General features: G+C 43.4%; 1 protein-coding gene across 1 annotated transcript in view; it reads right to left on the bottom strand.

Moving 5' to 3' along the window:
• Positions 1–19,878, bottom strand: part of mecr (mitochondrial trans-2-enoyl-CoA reductase) — a 57,778-nt gene that overhangs the window by 19,389 nt on the left and 18,511 nt on the right. Inside the window, exons 3-6 of the mRNA XM_078238220.1 lie at positions 18,714–18,845; positions 14,616–14,759; positions 9,469–9,571; positions 5,554–5,656 (exon numbers count right to left, since the gene is read on the bottom strand). Of these exons, the coding sequence (XP_078094346.1) occupies positions 5,554–5,656; positions 9,469–9,571; positions 14,616–14,759; positions 18,714–18,845 (482 nt within the window). The remainder of the gene's footprint in view (positions 1–5,553; positions 5,657–9,468; positions 9,572–14,615; positions 14,760–18,713; positions 18,846–19,878) is intronic.

Genomic DNA, 19,878 nt, shown 5'->3' with positions numbered 1-19,878 from the left:
CATAGGTCATGCAGTGGCTGCCCAGGTGCATTAAGCATTTTTTAAAGTTTAAAGTTTATTTATTAGTGTCACAAGTAGGCTTACATTAACACTGCAATTAAGTTATTGTGAAAATCCCCCAGTCGCCACACTCCAGCGCCTGTTCAGGTACACTGAGGGAGAATTTAGCATGGCCAATGCACCTAACCAGCACGTCTTTTGGATTGTGGGAGGAAACCCACGCAGACATGGGGAGAATGTGCAGACTCCACACAGTGACCCAAGGCCGGAATTGAACTGGGGTCCTGGCGTTGTGAAGCAGCAGCGCTAACCACCGTGCCACTGTAAAGGAATGACGGTAATATGATCACATGATGTCCAACCCTGAGTATCCATGGTGCCAAATAGTGTTGCCCTTCTCAGCCTCTGGGGGTACAAGTTCCTTCTTACATTCATGCCTATAATATTCGTCCAACCAATTGGTCAACATCATTTATCCCTCATCACTCTCAGCTGCGCTCATTCTCTAAGTCAGGATTAGGGTTGAATCCTTAACTGTCAGGAGTTGAATATTGGGTGCCAGCCATTGGGACGGATTTGCTAGTGCCGGGCAGCAACAACCACCCAACTGAACTGGGGGCACCAGGGTTCCTCAAGGTTCACATGGGCGTCCATGTGCCACAACACACGATGGACCCCATTGCTGTTGATGTGAAGGGCTTGGGTTGGCAATGTCAGTGAGCCCCTTGTCAAGGCAGGAGAGAGGTGACGAGGCGCTGTGAGGAAAGCTGTGCTGCTTCTCAGGTTCTGCTCATGTCTGACTCCAATCTGTCTGCTGACTACACACTGACTCCCATGCGCATGCTGCCTTCTGTGGCTGTAACCCAGATGCCCATTACAGGTGTCCTCTGTAAGGGCCTGGTGGACCTTGAGGGACATGGCTGAGTTTGGGGTGTCACTGGTGTTGCCATGTCACCATGTTGTGCCTGCTGTCCCGGAGATGCGCCTGTGTAAGGGAGGGGGGATTCAAAAAGGCTGCAGACTGCCAGAGTCTCCTTGGTGGAAGACCACGGGGTGCTTCCTCCTCCCTCGGGGTGCTTGTGAGTCCCAGGTTATTCCATGGGATGGAGGGGTAGCTGGAGTGAACTCTAGAAACCTCTGCATCACCTGGCATTGCTAATACTGGAGGCCTGCCATTGTCTGCACCATGGTGTTGAAGCCCTCAGCAATGCCCTCTGCGTCTGGACCATGCTCCTCTCTGGGCCATGCTTTCGAGGCCCTCAGCCACGGTCCTCAGACATTGCTCCATGCCTTGAACTCCAGCACTCATGGCTTTGACCAGCTGCTCAAGACTTTCTACTGTGGTCACCACCCTTGCAGTGTTGGCCTGGGTGCCCACAATGCCAGAAACATCCCCTGTGACTGAAGGCTTTGGGACTCCTCCAAACAGCCTTGCAGTTGCAGGAATGTCACTCACAACCCCCCTGGATTTCCTGGCTCTGACTTTGCATTCCAGCAGCTCAGGGAGAAACCTTTCCAGAGGCATTGCATCTGGCTGTGGGCTGGCTATTCCCTGGGATCCAACAGACCTCTGACTGCCCGATCCCTGGGATGTTCCTGCCTCACCTGAAATGCATCAGCAGCTGTGTGCTGCTCAGCAGATAGTCACTCAGAAACCTGTCTGCTAACATCGCCCACTGAGGTGTGTGTCTCTGTGCTGAGGGAAGATGCAGATGATGGATGTGACGTCTCCTTGGTGTATTTCTCAGAGCTCTCCTGAGGTGCTTTTGATGGCTGCAAGGGAAGCTGAGACTCCAGATGGCCTGGCCTCATCAGATGGTGATCCTGCAACACAAGGGACATGGTTCAGTAAACGGGAAGGACAGGGTCTGAGCAACTTCCAGTTCACTTGAGACAGGTCACCTGGATGAAGGTGCAGTGGATCTCAACTTCCCTGGCACAGGCCTACTTCACTGTCAGTGCAGAATGTTCCTGGCCCTTCCCTGAGATCTCCATCACCCTGTCCTCATAGGAGGTGAGGAGTCATATCAGGCAGTCCCTGCTCATCTTCTCCCTTTCTGGGCAAAAAGAGGACATTGTGAGCCAGACGCCTGGAGGGTGGGTGGTCTATAGTAAGTGCCATATGTGGGCACCACGCCTAGGCAGGAAGGGATTGTGATGAGGTGTGCTGGGGGTTTTCTGAGGAAGATGCTGGGAGGTTGGGTGTTGGGCGGTTGGGTATTGAGAGGCTGCAAGGTGGCAGCGAGTGAATTAATGATGATATTCCAGGGGTGACAGATGGAACAGATGCCAGGAGGAGACAGGTGAGAACCCACCCTTGCAGTTTGTAGGAGGTTGTTCAATTTCGTTCGGTATTGGACTCCTGTCCATCTTGTCATGCTGCTGACACTGACTACAGCTGCCATTGACACCCAGGCAGGATTGGTCATGTTACTTTGGGGTCTCCGATCAACAGGTAAGGGATGCCCTGCCTCTTCTCCACCACATCCAGAAGGAAATACGTTGGGCCATGAGGTTACAGATTGTGGTAGGGTAGAATTCTATTGCTGCTGAGGGCCCATAGTGCCTCATGGATGCCCAATCGAGTTGCTAGATCTGTTCAAAGTTTACCACTGTGGTAGAGCCACGATGGAGGATATCCTCAATGTGAAGATGAGGTCTGTTCGCTGGTCACTCCAATCAATTGTGTTATTTGACAGTTGCCATGGATGATCCATCTTGGCCTCCTCCGGCGGTCCCCAGCATCACAGATGTCAGTCTTCAGCCAATTTTATTCACTCCATGTTATATCAAGAAACAGCTAAGACACTAGATACTGCAAAGGCTATGGGCTGACAATATTCCAGCAATAGTACAGAAGACTTGTTCTCCAGACCTTGCTGCGTTCTAACCAACCTGTTCCAGTGCAGCTACAACACTGGCATCTACCCAGCAATGTGAAAATTTGGCCAGGTCTATCCTGTACACAAGACGTAAGACAAATCCAACCCAGCTAATTACTGCTCCATCAGTCTACTCTCGAGCATCAGTAAAATGACGGAAGGGGTCATCAGCAGTGCTATCAAGTGGCACTTACTCAGCGAAATTTTGATTTGATTTATTGTCACATGTATTAACATACAGTGAAAAGTATTGTTTCTTGCATGCTATTCAAACAAAACATACTGTTCATAGAGAAGGAAGTGAGGGAGTGCAGAATGTAGTGTTACAGTCATGGCTAGGATGTAGAGAAAGATCAACATAATGCAAGGTAAGTCCATTCAAAGTCTGACAGCAGCAGGGAAGAAGCTGTTCTTGAGTCGGTTGGTACATGACCTCAGACTTTTGTATTTTTTTTCCGATGTAAGGAGGTAGAGAGAATGTCCGGGCTGCGTGGGGTCCTTAATTATGCTGGCTGCTTTGCTGAGGCAGCGGGAAGAGTAGACAGAGTCAATGGATGGGAAGCTGGTTTGCGTGATGGATTGGGCTACATTCACGACCTTTTGTAGTTCCTTGCAGTCTTGGACAGAGCAGGAGCCATACCAAGCTCTGATACAACTAGAAAGGATGCTTTCTATGGTGCATCTGTAAAAGTTGGTGAGTCGCAGCTGACATGCCAAATTTCCTTAATCTTCTGAGAAAGTGTTGGTGGGCTTTCTTAACTGTAGTGTCGACATGGGGGGGACCAGGAAAGGTTGTTGGTGATCTGGACACCTAAAAATTTGAAGCTCTCGACCCTTTTTACTTTGTTCCCGTTGATGTAGACAGGGGCATGTTCTCCTTTACGCTTCCCGAAGTCGATGACAATCTCCTTCATTTTGTTGACATTGAGGGAGAGATTATTGTTGCTGCACCAGTTCACCAGATTCTCCATCTCATTCCTGTACCCTGTCTCATCATTGTTTGAGATCCGACCCCACTACGGTGGTGTGTCAGCAAACTTGAAAATCGAATTGGAGGGGAATTTAACCTGTTCACGGATGCTCAGATTGCGCTCTGCCAGGGTCACTCAGCACCTGACCTCATTACAGCCTTGGTTCAAACATGGACAAAAGAGATTAATGCTAGAGGTGAGGTGAGAGCGACTTCCCTCGACATCAAGGCAGCATTTGGCCGAGTATGGCATCAAGGAGCCCCAGCAAAACTGGAGTTAATGGTAATCAGGCAGAAAATCCTCCACTGGTTGGAGTCACACCTAGTACAAAGAAAGATGGTTGTGGTGATAAAAGGTCAATCACCTCAACTCCAGGACATCACTGCAGGAGTTCCTCAAGATCGTGTCCCTGGCCCAACTATCTTCAGTTGCTTCATCAACGGCCTTCCTTCCACCATAAGGTCAGAAGTGGGGATGTTCACTGATGCTTGCACATTGTTAAATATCATTCACAACTCCTTAGATACTGAAGCAGTTACTGTCCAAATCCAGAAATACCTCAAGAATATCCAGGTTTGGAATAATGAATGGCAAGTACCCTTCGACACCTAGTGAACCTTCTTTGGACTGCCACAATGCCAGCATATCTTTTCTTAGATAAGAGGACCAAAACTGCTCACAGTATTCCAGGTGTGGTCTAACTAATGCCTTGTATAGTTTTAGCAAGACTTCCATATTTTTATACTCCATTCCCTTTGAAATAAAGGCCAACATTCCATTTGTCTTCCTATTAACCGCTGAACTTGCATGCTGGCTTTTTGTGATTTATGCACGAGGACCCCCAAATCCCTCTCTGCTGCAGCTTTCTGCAGTCTTTCTCCATTTAAATAATATTCAGCTCCTGCATTCTTCCTACCAAAGTGCATGACTTCATATTTTCCTATATTTTATTCCATCTACCAAGTTTTGCCCATTCACCTAACCTGTCTGTATTTCTCTGTGGACTACTTGTGTCATCCTCACCGCTTGCCTTCCCAGCTATTTTTGTGTCATTCACAAACTTGGCAATAGTACATTCACTTCCCTCATCCAAATCATTATAATATATTGTAAATAATTGTGGCCCCAGCACTGAACCCTGTGGCACTCTACTAGTTACAGGTTGCTATCCTGAAATGTCCCTTCACTCCAGCGGGTCGGGCCGCCATCTCCTCGCAAGTGGGGAGTTAAACGAAACCCCACTGGAGTGAAACACTCCTGGCTGAGGGTTGGGGGGGTGGGGGGTGGCAGACGAGCCTGGAAATTTCAGTCCTGCGCCCACTAATTACATTTAAGAGAGATGGAGATGCTCATTAGCATAAATTATTCAGCTCCGTGCCAGAAATCGGTGCAGAACTGACAGCAGCAGAAATCCAGCTGTTGCAGAGAGGCTGAGGCCATGGCACCCAGTGCGGAGCCCGCAAAACGGCCTCCGCTCGAATCTCCGGGCCCGCTGCACTACAAAAGAATCGCCCCCTTTATCTTTCAATTTCAATACTATAATTTAGTGCAGTAAATCAATAAAGGCATTGAGCTTCTGAACTATTAGAAATAATTGCTCTGACAAAACCATAGTCTGTTCCTTTTGACATTATCCAAACGTACAACCATTGATTGGTTGGTAACAAAGTAATAGAAATTGAAATGTCTCCAAAAGCTACCTTAAATAATTCCTTCATCTCTGGTTTCCTGAGTTCCTCCTCTGTGATTACATAGTCTGCTCCCATTGACATTAGGCTGTCTGTCAACTGCTGCAAGTCTGGTCTGGAAAGAGACAGCAAGAAATGGAAAAAGACTAAGAATTTATGTCAGTAAAGCTTTCAATTTTGTAATGCTTTTTGTAGAGATTGGCTAAATGAAACTTTTCAAATTAAATCTTTTTTCTGATCCGATAGTGCCAACACAGCACTAAACACTATTGTTCTAAGAAATGAAAACTCAATATGAGGGCTGTATATGTGATAAAGATCCAATAAAATGATTGGTAGTTTTAAACGTAACACACGTTCACAAATAGTGTATATTGAAAAATACACTAATGACATGCACACTTTTAACATCCCTTCCTTGATTTGAATTCAATGGCCCTATAGTGCTGGGGGCTGTGGGGGTCAGTCAGGGGGTGGGAGTGTGTGGGGGCATCAGCGGTCGAGGGATCAGGGAGTGGATGTGTGAGCCATGAGTGGCAGGGAAGTATTAGGGTGTAGTGGGAGATGAAATCAGAAAGGAGTCAGTGAGTAGGAGGGAAGTGAGGGAGTGGGGGGGTGAGTTGAGGAGTGGGGGATGAGTTGGGGAGAGTTGGTGAGTGGTGTGTGTCGGTGTTGTGGCGGGGGGCGGATTGGGATTGGCAGGGGGTAATCGGGTGGTATGGACATGAAAGAAGAGAATTGGAGGGTGGTCAGGTGTCGGAGTTTGGAGGTAGTCGGGCTGTCGCGCAGGGATAGTTGGGGAGTGTGGGGGTAATTGGGGTGATAGTCAGGGTGGGGGTTGTTGGTAGTCGGGTGGTAGTCAGGCGAGGTAGGGTTGGGGTGGGGGTTGGGGGGTGCAGTAGAATGGGTACCAAGAAGTTAGAACTGATTTTAATCCTTCTAACTTTTTCTGGATAAATATTTTGCTAAGTGAATTCATTTGAAGTCTGACTTTAAATCCGAGTTTCAGAGCGTTCCAGACACAGGGTAACTACCCAATTGAAGATGCTGAAGCATTTTCCAGCACATCTTCTGGAATACCTCTGGGGTACGACCCTCAGGGGAAAGGAATACATAGGTCATAGTAGTTTATATTCCTCTGTGTTAAACTGCCCTTGTCCTTCATTAGTTAAATTGGCTATGCATGCAGACAAGACCTGATGGGATGTCCTAGAGTTAAGTAATATGTTGAAACGTGCTTCAGTCTGAGAGTCTTGAAGTCAAATAAAACTTTAAAAAGCTGAAACCACAGGAACGAGTAATTAAATTCCCGGCATTGGGAGAACGGGAAGATATGAAGTCAGTTGTGATGCTTCACATGCCAATACACCAGATAGACATTTGAGCTGTGCCGGTTTCATAATATTCTTGGTAGGTAAGGAAGGAAAATGTTGCCCCTTGGCCTGGGAAGCAAAGAAAATAAAAAGGGTGGTCAAAAGTACATTGGCAGCCAAAACCCTAGTGTTAGTGGAGGCAGTAGATTTGGGGAGATATCTGTCTGATACATTAACAGAATTATTTTTCAAGGGAACATTGGAAAAGAAGGTACCAGATGAGTGTTATGTGGACAATCGGTCCTTATGGGACAATGTTCACTCTACAAAAGTGTAACAGAAAAGTGACTGAGAATTAATTTAGCAAGCATTGAACAAATGCTGAAAAATAAGGAGGTTTCAAAGCTAAACTGGATTGGTGCAAATCTACAATTATCCAATCGCTTTACTAAAATGGGTGCAGGTACCAATAAATTGTTAAGAATACTGGAAGATGGTTACCTAAAATTAATTTGAAGAAAAAAGAAGGGGAATCTGTTACAATGTAACCAATGGTAACATGCTCGGGTGGTCAGCTGACCCAGCAGACAATGTAACCAATGGTAACATGCTCGGGTGGTCAGCTGACCCAGCAGACAATGTAACCAATGGTAACATGCTCGGGTGGTCAGCTGACCCAGCAGACAATGTAACCAATGGTAACATGCTCGGGTGGTCAGCTGACCAGATATAAATAGAAAGCAGATGGGGAGAGCATTTGTGGCTCAAGTGCTGGAATGAAGTTTCTTTATTAAACAGTTACTTTGTGAAGTTGGCTTTTTTATTGCTTCCTACTTGGGTATCCTTACTGCCAGATAAACAATTTATGCCAGATACCAAGCTGTCTTGTAACATTTCATTAAGAAGTGGTCCAAATTTGCAATATTCAGCTAATTTCTGCATCCTAGCCAAGAACTCAGTGACAGATTCCCTGGGAATTCCCAGTCATGTTGAAATGATATCTCTGGGGACATACAGGTGGCTTTGGGTTGCAATGGTTTTTTACCAGATCTATTAGCTCATTAAAAGTTTATAAGTCAGGGGCATCCAGATAGGTCAACCTTCTTATCACACTAAAAGCATGCTGTCAACAATATCCCTTTTCTCATTTCTCGTCTCCTTCAATGTTAGCATGGAAAAATTCAGGTATGTGCTCAGTATATTGGGCCCAGTCTTCCCCATTGGTGTCATGGGGGGTCAAGTCTCTCGAAAAGAGGCAAAAGGGCCTTTTCGTACCGGAGAAGATTCTTGACTTACAGGAGTTGTCTGGAGGGAAAGATGGGGGGAAATAAATTTTCCTTGTCACCAATGTCATAATTCATCCAAATACCAGTTTCCTTTCACGAACACCCTTTATTGTGCACCATAGATAAGGGTCGCACCTGCGACTTATAGAGAAGTAGCCTTCACCTCAGGATCTACAACAACGATCTGAATGGAGCAACAGGTTTTAAAACTCCTGCTGACCGCATCCCGCTTCCCACTGGCCAAGATTCTGCTCGTTCAACCAGGCAGTTTGTACTCCATGAAGCCCATGAGGAGATTCCACCCCCCCCCCCCCCCCCCCCCCCCGCCCACTGTGGCCTTCATAACAGAGGTTATGCTTCATTGGTACAGGATAGTGGTGAGACCACATCTGGTGTACTGTGTACAGTATTAGTCCCCTTGCTTAAGGAAGGATGCAAATGCTTTAGAAGCAGTTCAGAGAAGATTTACTAGACTAATGCCAGGAATGGGTGGGTTGTCTTATGAGGAAAGGGTTGACAGACTAGGCTTCTATCCACTGGCATTTAGAACACTAAGGTGTAACTTGATTGAAACCATTATGATCTGGAGGAGTCTTGACAGGATGGATGTGGAGAAGATGTTTCCTCTTGTGAGGGAACCTAGAATTAGGGGTAAATGTTCAAAAATAAGGGGGTCACTCATTAATGATAGAGATAAGGAGATCTTTTCTTCTCAAAGGGCAGTGAGTCTTTGGAACCCCCTCAAAAGATGGTGGAAACAGAGTCTTTGAATATTTATAAGGCAGAGGTAGAGTGATTCTTGATTAGTAAAGGGGTGAAAGGTTATTGGAAAGAGGCAGGCAGTTGCAATCAGAGCAGCCATGATCTTATTGAATGGGAAGCAGGCTCGAGGGGCCGACTGACCTACTCCTGCTCCAAATTCATATGTTTGTATGATACTAATCCATTTTGTAATCTTATCTGATTTGATGAGAGGGGGGAAATGTCTATAGAGGATGCGTTTAAAAATGCAATCTCATTTCTTCAAGCCCTTCTCGCTAATGCAACAAATGCTGATTCTGGAGGAGGCAAATAAATTAAAATGCACTCAATGCTCGGTACTAAAATACCTGCATCCAGCTTCTGACCTACTAATACCACTATAACTTGGTGAGATGATGTTAAATAGACTGTTGTTTCCAACTGTAACTCCACTTGAGCAATCCGTCCAGTTTTCAGAGAATTCGAGAATCAGCCATGATCATATTGAATGGTGAAGCGAGTTTGAAGGGCTGAATGACCTACTCCTGCTCCTATTTTTATGTTTCTACAGGTGGAGGCAAACTTACCTATTTCTGATAACATTAATGGTCTTCAGTCCCATAGCTTTGGCTATCTGAATTGCTGCTTGACCGACACCACTATTTGCAGCGTTCTGTATCACAGAGTCACCTGTAAAACACCGGAGTGTGACAAATCTCCACTCATTTTTCATAAGTGATTCAAACAATGCATGCACAATCTGTACAAAATGTGCACTTTTAGATTTCAATTTCTAATGTGCTATACCCGCAATATCTGAGATGGCAGAATCTGATAAAATATAACGCCTTCTCTCCTACTAATGGCTAATTGATGTAAACATCAAATCTAGTAGAGTGAATAATCAACAGCATCAAATTTGAGAAAATTCAGCCATGTTTTTCATGGGTCCTGCACTTCTAAAGCTAATAACATAAAACAAATGAACACTTGAACAGTAATTTGTCAGTAAGGATCTCAAGCAAGCAGAATCTTCAAAACACAGGAATCTATCCTGACAAATAGATTAGAATCACAGAATCCCTACAGTCCAGAAGGAGGCCATTCAGCCCTTCGAGTCTGCACCAACCACAATCCCACCCAGGCCCTATTCTCGTAACCCTACATATTTACCCTGTTGATCCCCCGATACTATTGCTGTCAGGCATTCTTTCAGTTCCCGGGCAGGTATGGTGTCTGATTGCCTTTATTACTTTTGTGCTTTGCTTTAAACCTATTGTTCTGGTGATTAGGCATCTGTAGCTTCAGATGAATAATTACCAAAAAGGAAGGACTACGTACATTGTTCTGTTGATATAACAAAATATTGAAGGGATAGGCAACAGCAACATTACAGATAAGATAGATCTTAAACATCTTTTTAAAGTTAAAAATCTTAAAATTGCAAGCTCGCAGGTGATTTAATAGGTTAATCTAGTGTGTCATTGAGCCATACAGATCAAGAAGGTTGTTGAAGATTGTGGTCATCTCAGTCAAGTATGCTACAATTGTTGTCAGCATCCCTAGATCAGGGGGAGAAAAATCACAGCCTCGTACAAGCACTTCCCCATGCACGTGGATCCTCCAACCACTACACTAATCTGACTGTCCTGAACATTTGCAATGCTGCCTCGTGGGGGTTCTCTTTCAGTTATCCATCTGAGTTGACCGGCATCTCCACACACCCATTCCCATGCAGCACCTGTGTCTCCACAACACGTGGCTCTGCTCACTCTCGATTTGAACACCGGTAATCATTCATCAGCTCTCCTCTCAATTCTCCACCCACTGTCACCCATGTCCTTTCCCCCATCACCTTAACCAATCAGAATCTATATTTGTATTGAAAGGCTACATATACCATATTCAGCTATTGCAAAACAAAATCAAAAGCTTGGAAAAAAGCTTGTAGATTTAATGGAAGTGCTGGTCATCTGTCATTTGGAGAACAAGTATGAAACATCACTTGATTAAAGCTGTGATAGGCAATGAAGATGATCTATGGTGTGATTTAAAATTTGCTTTAAATTACATAGCTAACCAGCACAGAGCATGAAGAGAACTGTAAAATCATATTAAAAGGGTAGGTGGAGGGGTGATAACTATAAAAAGACCGCTTGGGTAAACAAACCAAAATATAGGCACTTATTTAATCCCTTAAAGGTGGCTAATAAGTATAAGCGTAGATTCGCAGAAGATAAAACTCAAGATTTCTCCCTGATCCGTTCCCCCAGAGTAGGCTAGCCAAAAACCAGAAAATCAACTTCATGTTATGTTTTCTATTATTCCAGCCTCACTTTTTAACTTCTGAAGGTAATATTTCCTTATTCCGAAGATTGGAAAAATAGGCCAGGGTTTTCCTTGCCCAATTGCGGTGGGTGTGTACAGATTGCAAAATTTTGTCATTAGGCTCTAAGCATGTTTCCCGGTGATTGTCCCCTCCCTCCATCAATGGTATGCCACGTTTCCCACCATCAAACATCAGAAGCTCAATTTAAATTACTTGCATCTCATTATTGTGATCACATGCCAGAATCACATCCTTGTGTCAAATTTAAATCCAATGTGGCATGGCTTTAGAAGAACATAAATTACAACTGCTTTTCAACGGTGTGCACCTGGCGGCCTAAACTTGTGTTGAAAGGCAGGAATGAAAACAGCCAAACAAACAAAAAAAACATGTCAAAGATGAGCACTGTTTACAGTTGAGATCATTTAGCTTGAGCTCAATTAACACACTTCGAGTCAGGCTAGTCAAGTTATTGTGTCCACTCAAGCTACACTACTTCAGAGACTGCCAATGATTGCTGCCCTGCTGCCCAAGAAAGGGGATCTCCGCCACCTGAAAAACTGGTGCCCGGTCTCCCTCCTCATCACGGACTATAAAACCTTTGCCAGGGACATGTCATCACACCTTGGCACCGTGCTGGACCACATGATCCACCCTGACCGATCCTAAACAGTCCCAGGCCAGAACATCCATGACAACCTTCATCTGGTCTAGGACCTAATCCATCACTCCTAGCGGGCTGGTCTGTTGAGCGCTTTCCTGTCTCTTGACCAAGAGAAGGCGTTTGACAGGGTGGATCATGAGTACCTGCTTGGGACTCTGTGGTCTTTCAGGTTCGGAATGCACTTTGTCGCCTGGATCTGATTACTGTATGCTGCCGCAGAGTGTCGCGTTAAAGTTAATGGGTCCCTGAACGGCACCCCTTTGCTTTGGGAGAGAATTTGGGTTAAATCTCACGGGATCCAGGGTGAGGTATCTAAATGGATACAAAATTGGCTTCTTGACAGAATAAGAAGTCTCACAACACCAGGTTAAAGTCCAACAGGTTTATTTGGTAGCAAATACCATAAGCTTTCGGAGCGCTGCTCCTTCGTCAGATGGAGTGGAAATGTGCTCTCAAACAGTGCACAGAGACACAACATCAAGTTACAGAATACTGATTAGAATGCGAATCCCTAAAGCCAGCCAGGTCTTAAAGGTACAGACAATATTCTTGACAGAAGACAGAGAGTGGTTGTAGAGGGTTGTTTTTCAAACTGGAAGCCTGTGACCAGCGGTGTGCCTCAGGGATCAGTGCTGGGTCCACTGTTATTTGTCATTTATATTAATGATTTGGATGAGAATATAGGAGTTAGTAAGTTTGCAGATGACACCAAGATTGGTAGCATAGGGGACAGTGAAGAAAGTTCTCTCCAATTGCAACGGGATCCTGATCAATTGGGCCAATGGACTGACGAGTGGCAGATGGAATTTAATTTAGATAAATGCGAGGTGATGCATTTTGGTAAATTGAACCAGGGCAGGACTTACTCAGTTAATGGTACGGCATTGGGGAGAGTTACAGAACAAAGAGATCATGGGGTACATGTTCATAACTCCTTGAAAGTGGAGTCACAAGTGGACAGAGTGGTGAGGAAGGCATTAGGCATGCTTGGTTTCATTGGTCAGAACACTGAATGTGGAGATGCCGGCGTTGGACTGGGGTAAACACAGTAAGAAGTTTAACAACACCAGGTTAAAGTCCAACAGGTTTATTTGGTAGCAAAAGCCACACAAGCTTTCGGAGCTCCAAGCCCCTTCTTCAGGTGAGTGGGAATTCTGTTATATGCCCTGTTTGTGAACAGAATTCCCACTCACCTGAAGAAGGGGGCTTGGAGCTCCGAAAGCTTGTGTGGCTTTTGCTACCAAATAAACCTGTTGGACTTTAACCTGGTGTTGTTAAACTTCTTACTCAGAACACTGAATACAGGAGTTGGGACGTCTTGTTGAAGTTGTACAAGACATTGGTAAGGCCACACTTGGAATACTGTATACAGTTCTGGTCACGCTATTATAGAAAGGATATTATTAAAATAGAAAGAGTACAGAAAAGATTTATTAGGATGTTACCGGGACTTGATGGTTTGAGTTATAAGGAGAGGCTGGATAGACTGGGACTTTTTTCTCTGGAGCGTAGGAGGCTGAGGGGTGATCTTATAGAGGTCTGTAAAATAATGAGGGGCACAGATCAGCTAGATGGTCAATATCTTTTCCCAAAGGTAGGGGAGTCCAAAACTAGAGGGCATAGGTTTAAGGTGAGAGGGGCGAGATACAAAAGTGTCCAGAAGGACAATTTTTTCACACAGGGTGGTGAGTGTCTGGAATAGTAGTAGAGGTGGGTACAATTTTGTCTTTTAAAAAGCATTTAGATAGTTACATGGGTAAGATGGGTATAGAGGGTATAGAAAACGGGCACGAAGTTTTGGTAAAATCGGGCCCCTTGTTTCACCATTCAAATTCTCACTTAATTTATTAAATTATTTCAGTCCAATGAGTTCTCAGTGTTGACCTCATAGCACAAACCACTGAACAAGGAAAACAAAACTGTGGGGCTGACTGATACTGAGAAATTGAGAGAGAAGAGCAATCAATCTGTGACCAGCAGGAAGAAACACCGGGGCTGGGTAAACATGAGAAAGCTCAAGCAAGTCAAAAATCAGTTTATCTGAGTTCAATTATCTGAACATGTGCTAGGTGAGACTAACTTTATGAATAGACTGGAGGTATTAAAAGCAGTTAGTATGTTGATGCACAACCATCTCCTCACAAGCTCAACATATTAATATGCAATCATACAAATATTTTCTGTATATATGACATGATAATTAATTAGGCTAAAGTAATAATTTTCCACAAGGACAACTTGAGGTTAAGGCATGCTAAGTAATCATACAATAGAATCATAGAATCCCTACAGTGCAGAAGGAGGCCATTCGGCCCATCAAATCTAAACTGACCACAATCCCACCCAGGCCCTATTCCCGCAACCCCAAATATTTACCCTGTTAATCTGCTGACAATAGGGTCAATTTAGCATGGCCAATCAACCCAACCCGCACATCTTTGTACCTTGGGAGGAAACTGGAGCACCCGGAGGAGACCCACGCAGACACGGGGAGAATGTGCAAACGCCACACAGACAGTGACCCGAGGCCAGAATTGAACACAGGTCCCTGGCGCTGAGAGGCAGCAGTGCTAACCACTGCGCTGCCCTTTAAGGCTACTTATGAATACCAATACTCATATCTGAACAATTGGTTTACCGCAAATAAAAACATCAGAATTCATGGGCAACTAGAAGGATCACTAAACTAAACTTAGTGACCAAGATGTGCTGATAGTTTAGAACTGAATGGGGATACATACCAGGCTTCAATGTCTCAAAGTCACACAACATTCTATAGGCTGTGCATGGGTTGACACCCAAGGTCGCTGCACACAGAAGAGGGATGTTATTTGGAACTTTAATAAAACAATTCATATTGCCCACTGCTTCTGTTCTCCAAGTTCCTGTAAAAATAACACACTTTAAAATACAGATCTAAAACAGAATTGAGAAAGTTTCTAATTAATTTGCTAGTTTTAATAATTAATATGCATTCACGATTCATTTTTCTCTACTGCCTATTTGGGTGCAGAGCAAAAAATATATATTCTCCAAATATTCAAACAAAGACTAGTGTCAATGGAAATTCATTCTTCAAGGTTTTGTTGTGCTCAGGAAAAGGTGAGCTGTTAGCACAGTTGAACATTTTAGGTTAGTGTAGATACCAAGCATTTCTGGGTCAAGTATAAACTGGGTAGGACCCTGTAGAAATAAAGATGCATCAACTCTGTTTCAGACGGTGTTTTAATCCCAACCCAAGGTAATCACTCATCAATGCACCAGAGCAACACCAGCCACTCAAAGATTGTATGCCAAATTAAGTGTAAATCTGTATGTATTTTTGTGCTGAAACTTTAAACTGAGGAACTGAGAAAGTGAGGAAATGAGAAACTGAGGAACTTTATTGAAATCTCCTAAACTCATGGGATCTGGGACTGTAGACAGTGAGCACGGAAAGATGATTATAGCCTGTCAATTTGAAATGGTACTATATCTTCTAGCTTAGGCTTCTCCTCAGACGGAGAGATGGTAAGTGTTCATATTGTCCTCCTGGTGCTGTTACAGGATAGATGCATAAAAAATCTGAACTGTAAAGGGGATTCAGTACTCAAGTGTTAATTTGGCTCGAAAATTTCCTGTATAAACTGTCACATCACCTACAAATGCATTTCTAAAAACTGTTAAGGTAATTTAAGGCAATTAATTATTTAAGTATCCAATGATGTGTTTTCACAGATACCATCAAAAGGAAAGTAAATCAATGATAGCAAATTATGGGATTTTTACACTTTAAACAACCTTTGTATGTTTATACAGAAAAAAACTGCTCAATATCATTTGGAACAAATACACAGTACCCTAATTAAAACTAGATTTTTACATGAGTAAATTTAACTTAAAACAAAACTTTTTAAAAATTCATTTGTGGGACATGGGAATCGCTGGCTGGCCAGCATTTATTGCCCATCCCTAGTTGCCCGAGAGCAGTTGAGAGTCAACCACATTGCTGTGGCTCTGGAGTCACATGTAGGCCAGACCGGGTAGGGATGAAAGATTTCCTTCCCTAAAGGACATAGTGAACAAGATGGGTTTTTCCACCAATTGACAATGGTTTCAAGGTCTTCAGTAGGCCCATAATTCCAGATATTGTTTATTAAATTCAAATTCCACCATCTGCCATGGCAGGATTCGAACCCAGGTCCCCAGAACATTAGCTGAGTCTCTGGATTAATAGTCTAGTGATAATACTACTAAGCTGTCACCTCCCTCAAAGCTAGGTGAGTGCATCAAAGAGAAAGGGTTTAGAAGGATAAATTGCTAGGTTTATAAGTATATGATGAAGTAAGAGGAGACTCAGGTGCAGCATAGACAACATAAATCTTTTATGGATGGAAGGCCTTTAAGATTCTATGCAATTGAATTAAAATCAAAGTGGGAGAAATGAACACTTGCTACACCTGATACAGACTGATTCTATGCAATTTTGGTTTGGGTTCAAGTACCCATATTTATAGGGAACAGTCAGACAATCTTCTGGATCCTTCCATTTCCAGTAGTTCTGCCAACCATGCCACCCCCACCCACATTAAGTTATGGGTCAAGCAAGGTAGTTTCTAAATGCAGGGGAAAGTAAGCTTGTTGGGGGATAAGGATCACATATACATAAGTGCACACAATGCTTTGTTTGAGACAGTGGAACTATTGTGCTTTATGCAGCCTTAGATATTTTTAGTTATGTATGTTGCGATTAACACTGGGAAAGATTTATATTTTATCAAACTTTACTCAATTCAGGAGCATAACTTCAAACGGCATTTCATTAAAAATGTGAAATTGTTTGTTTGAATGATTAGAGCATGCATTTAACTAATGGAGTGCTGTGCTGGCAGAGATTTTAAACTCTGTGGGGGCAACCAAATTACATCTCCTTAGTTAAGATTGATATTGAATATCTTCAGCACCATTTAGAAAGTCAGAGTGGTTACTTGGTGCACTGGCCAACACTACTCTCTCGACTAACACCATAAAAGAACAGATTAACCCTGCATAATACTCATCCACTTGGGTAATCTGCATGGAGGATTTAGTTTCCACATTTGCAGACAAAAGTTATCACCACTCCAGCAATTTCCCTTGATGCTGTTTTCATTCCACCCACCTGCACCACTCATGGTTCCACCTGTCAGTAATGCTTTTGAATCCTACCTACCCCAAACATTTAATCCCTCAGAATAGCAACACATTTTCAGTGGGAATACCAAAGGGACAAGGGTATTGAGAGAAGAAGCATGCAAGCATAAACTGGGAAGAGTAGGGCAGAAGATAGAATGGCTTGGAGGTGGTTGGGGGGTGGGGGGGGGGGGGGCGGGGGGAGTCGAACGACGGGGAAAATTGCAGGAAAATTTGTAGGAGAAGGGGGGATGGCGATAGGTCCGTGCATGCAATGGGGGGTAAGAGCAGAAGACTGCCAAGTTGAACCAGGGATTGAAGGGGAGAGTGCAATCCATGTAATTGTGAGAATCAGAGGTTATAAAACAATTTATTGGGTTTCAAAAAAAAGCACAAATCCACAATAATTCCTAAATAATTCAAAGAATACATTATGTGAAATGAAATACTAATCGTTGCCACAGTCTTCCAATCTACAAGTCATAGAATACCTACAGCTCAAGTTGTGACAAGCTTTTTCTCCACAGGACCATGCATTATAGACACATATTCAGGATTATTTTGAAGCTCTCAGCAATTTTGAAACTTATTCGGCTAATTTTCAGGTTGACATGTATGGATTAACTAATCAGTCAAAGTAGTAACAGCTGTCAGCAGGATCAGTGTTCAGAATGGCTGCTGTGTGTGCTTTTGTAAAAGGCACTGCAAAGTAATTCATTGCCTTTTTAATGCTTCTGAGGGATGTGATAAAGTGTTATTTAAATGCAAACCTTCCTATTTCAACCCTTTTTAGAAATGGTTTTCAATTAATTCTGTGGAGAAAACTGGGAGGGGAGGAGTAGCTACTTTAGTAGAGTATGGACATAAGGTTGTCATCGAACTGTCTCTATGAGGGCAAAGAGAGTCAAACTCTGTTTTGATGTGTGAAGGTTCTATCACACTCTTTTGAGGAGTTGTCATGGCTAGAAAAATCACCCAGCATGCAAGGAGAGTGGGAGCGAAGCCTGACCATCTTTATTACTAAGAGAGGATTTAGGGGTGGGATGTAAACAGGCAGGTCCCATTGGGGTGGTTGGGATTTAACCAGCGAAAATATTCTCAGCATGCTGAAATGCCACATAAGGGGTCAAACAAGCTGTTTATACATGAGCAGGAACAATACAGTGCCATTAGTGTTCACCTTTAGGGTGGCTGAGACTCACTGATCGCGAAAAATATCCAAAGGAAATTCTAAGTTTGGGTTATTGAACTTGACAGGATCTATCCAGGGGTCAGTCAGATTGTCAGACTCTTGCAGGCAGAGTTTCAAATTAGCCAACAGTCAATCGTGTAAAAAGTTCCTGTGTATTTACATAATTAAGAACAGAATTTCTTGAGTATTTCAATGGCATTGGTTTGATCAGAGTCCACTTGCCAAACAATCAGCACCCTTTTCCCATGCAGAATAAATTGTTACTCCCTTTGAAACTTGATGTTCTTGCATTTGTCCGGATGAGTGCAAGATGAAGAATTTTGAAAGCATGTCTCTTATTTCAGCAATATTTCAATAAATTAAGTTGCAAATCACACACTGGAGAAAAATTGATTGATTTTAAGTCTATAGACTTCAAACAGTAGCAGCATACCATTTGTGTCTATTCCTTGTTTCTCACATCATCTTTGAAATGAAGTGAACAGATGAAACTTACCCAGCCCTGCATCAGATGGTATCACCCAGTCTCCTGGTTTCAAATTAGTTACTTTACTGCCTACATCCAGAACTTGTCCTACTCCTTCATTTCCTCCAACTGCTGGAAGATCAGGGAGAATAGGGTAGATACCTGCAAAAAGACACCCACATAACACAAGGTGTGAGTACACTGCATTCAACTGTTACTGTTGCTTTGTTAACTCATTAGCCTGCCCAGCTGTATTCTAATACAAGCAGAGGGAAAGTGAGTCACTTTCCGCTCTGTTTTTTTAATTCACCTGGGGGACATGGGCGTTGCTGCCTGGCCAACATTTATTGCCCATCCCTAGTTACCCTAGTTGAGAGTCCACCACATTGCTGTGGCTCTGGAGTCACATGTAGACCAGACCAGGTAAGGAGGGCAGATTTCCTTTCCTAAAGGACATTAGTGAACCCGATGAATTTTTCCGACAGTCGACAATGGTTTCATGGTCATCAGTAGATTCTTCATTTCAGATTTTTAAAAACTGAATTCAAATTCCACCATCTGCCGTGGCGGGATTCAAACCCAGGTCCTCAGAATATCAGCTGAGTTTCTGGATTCATAGTCTAGCGACAACACTGCTTGGTCATCGTCTCCCAGAAAAGTGATGGACAAGTGAACCGTAAGCCACTTACAAAAATGGGTTTTCTTTTTGTTATGGTTTTCATTAGCTTATTCAATGAAACAGTAACATAGTGGTTATGTCACTCAACTGGTGATTCAGAGGTCTAAATCAATGGTCCAGAAATACAAATTCAAATTCCACTAGTTGGGGAACTTAAATTCAGACAATTAAAGAAATCCGGAATTTTTAAAAAAGATAACATTAGTAATGGTGACCATTACTAGCAGAATGTCATCAAAAGGGATCTTTCTTGCTCACTGATGTTATTTAGGGAATGAAATTTGCTGCCTTTACGCAGTCTGGCCTATATGTTACTCCAGGCTCACCAACGTGCTGCATTCTTAATGGCCATTTGAAATGGCCCAATAAGTCAACCAATAGGCATGAACGTGGGCACACCATAATTTTTCCAAGAGCTATTAGGGATGCCATCAATGCCCACATTTCATGAATGAATAAAAATTCATAAAAACAAAAACAAAATCCATAAATCCAGAGGACGAGTAGATTAGAACA

The sequence above is a fragment of the Mustelus asterias genome, chromosome 21, assembly GCF_964213995.1.
Source record: "Mustelus asterias chromosome 21, sMusAst1.hap1.1, whole genome shotgun sequence".
NCBI lineage: Eukaryota > Metazoa > Chordata > Chondrichthyes > Carcharhiniformes > Triakidae > Mustelus > Mustelus asterias.
This window is presented reverse-complemented; position numbering and strand designations above follow the sequence as displayed.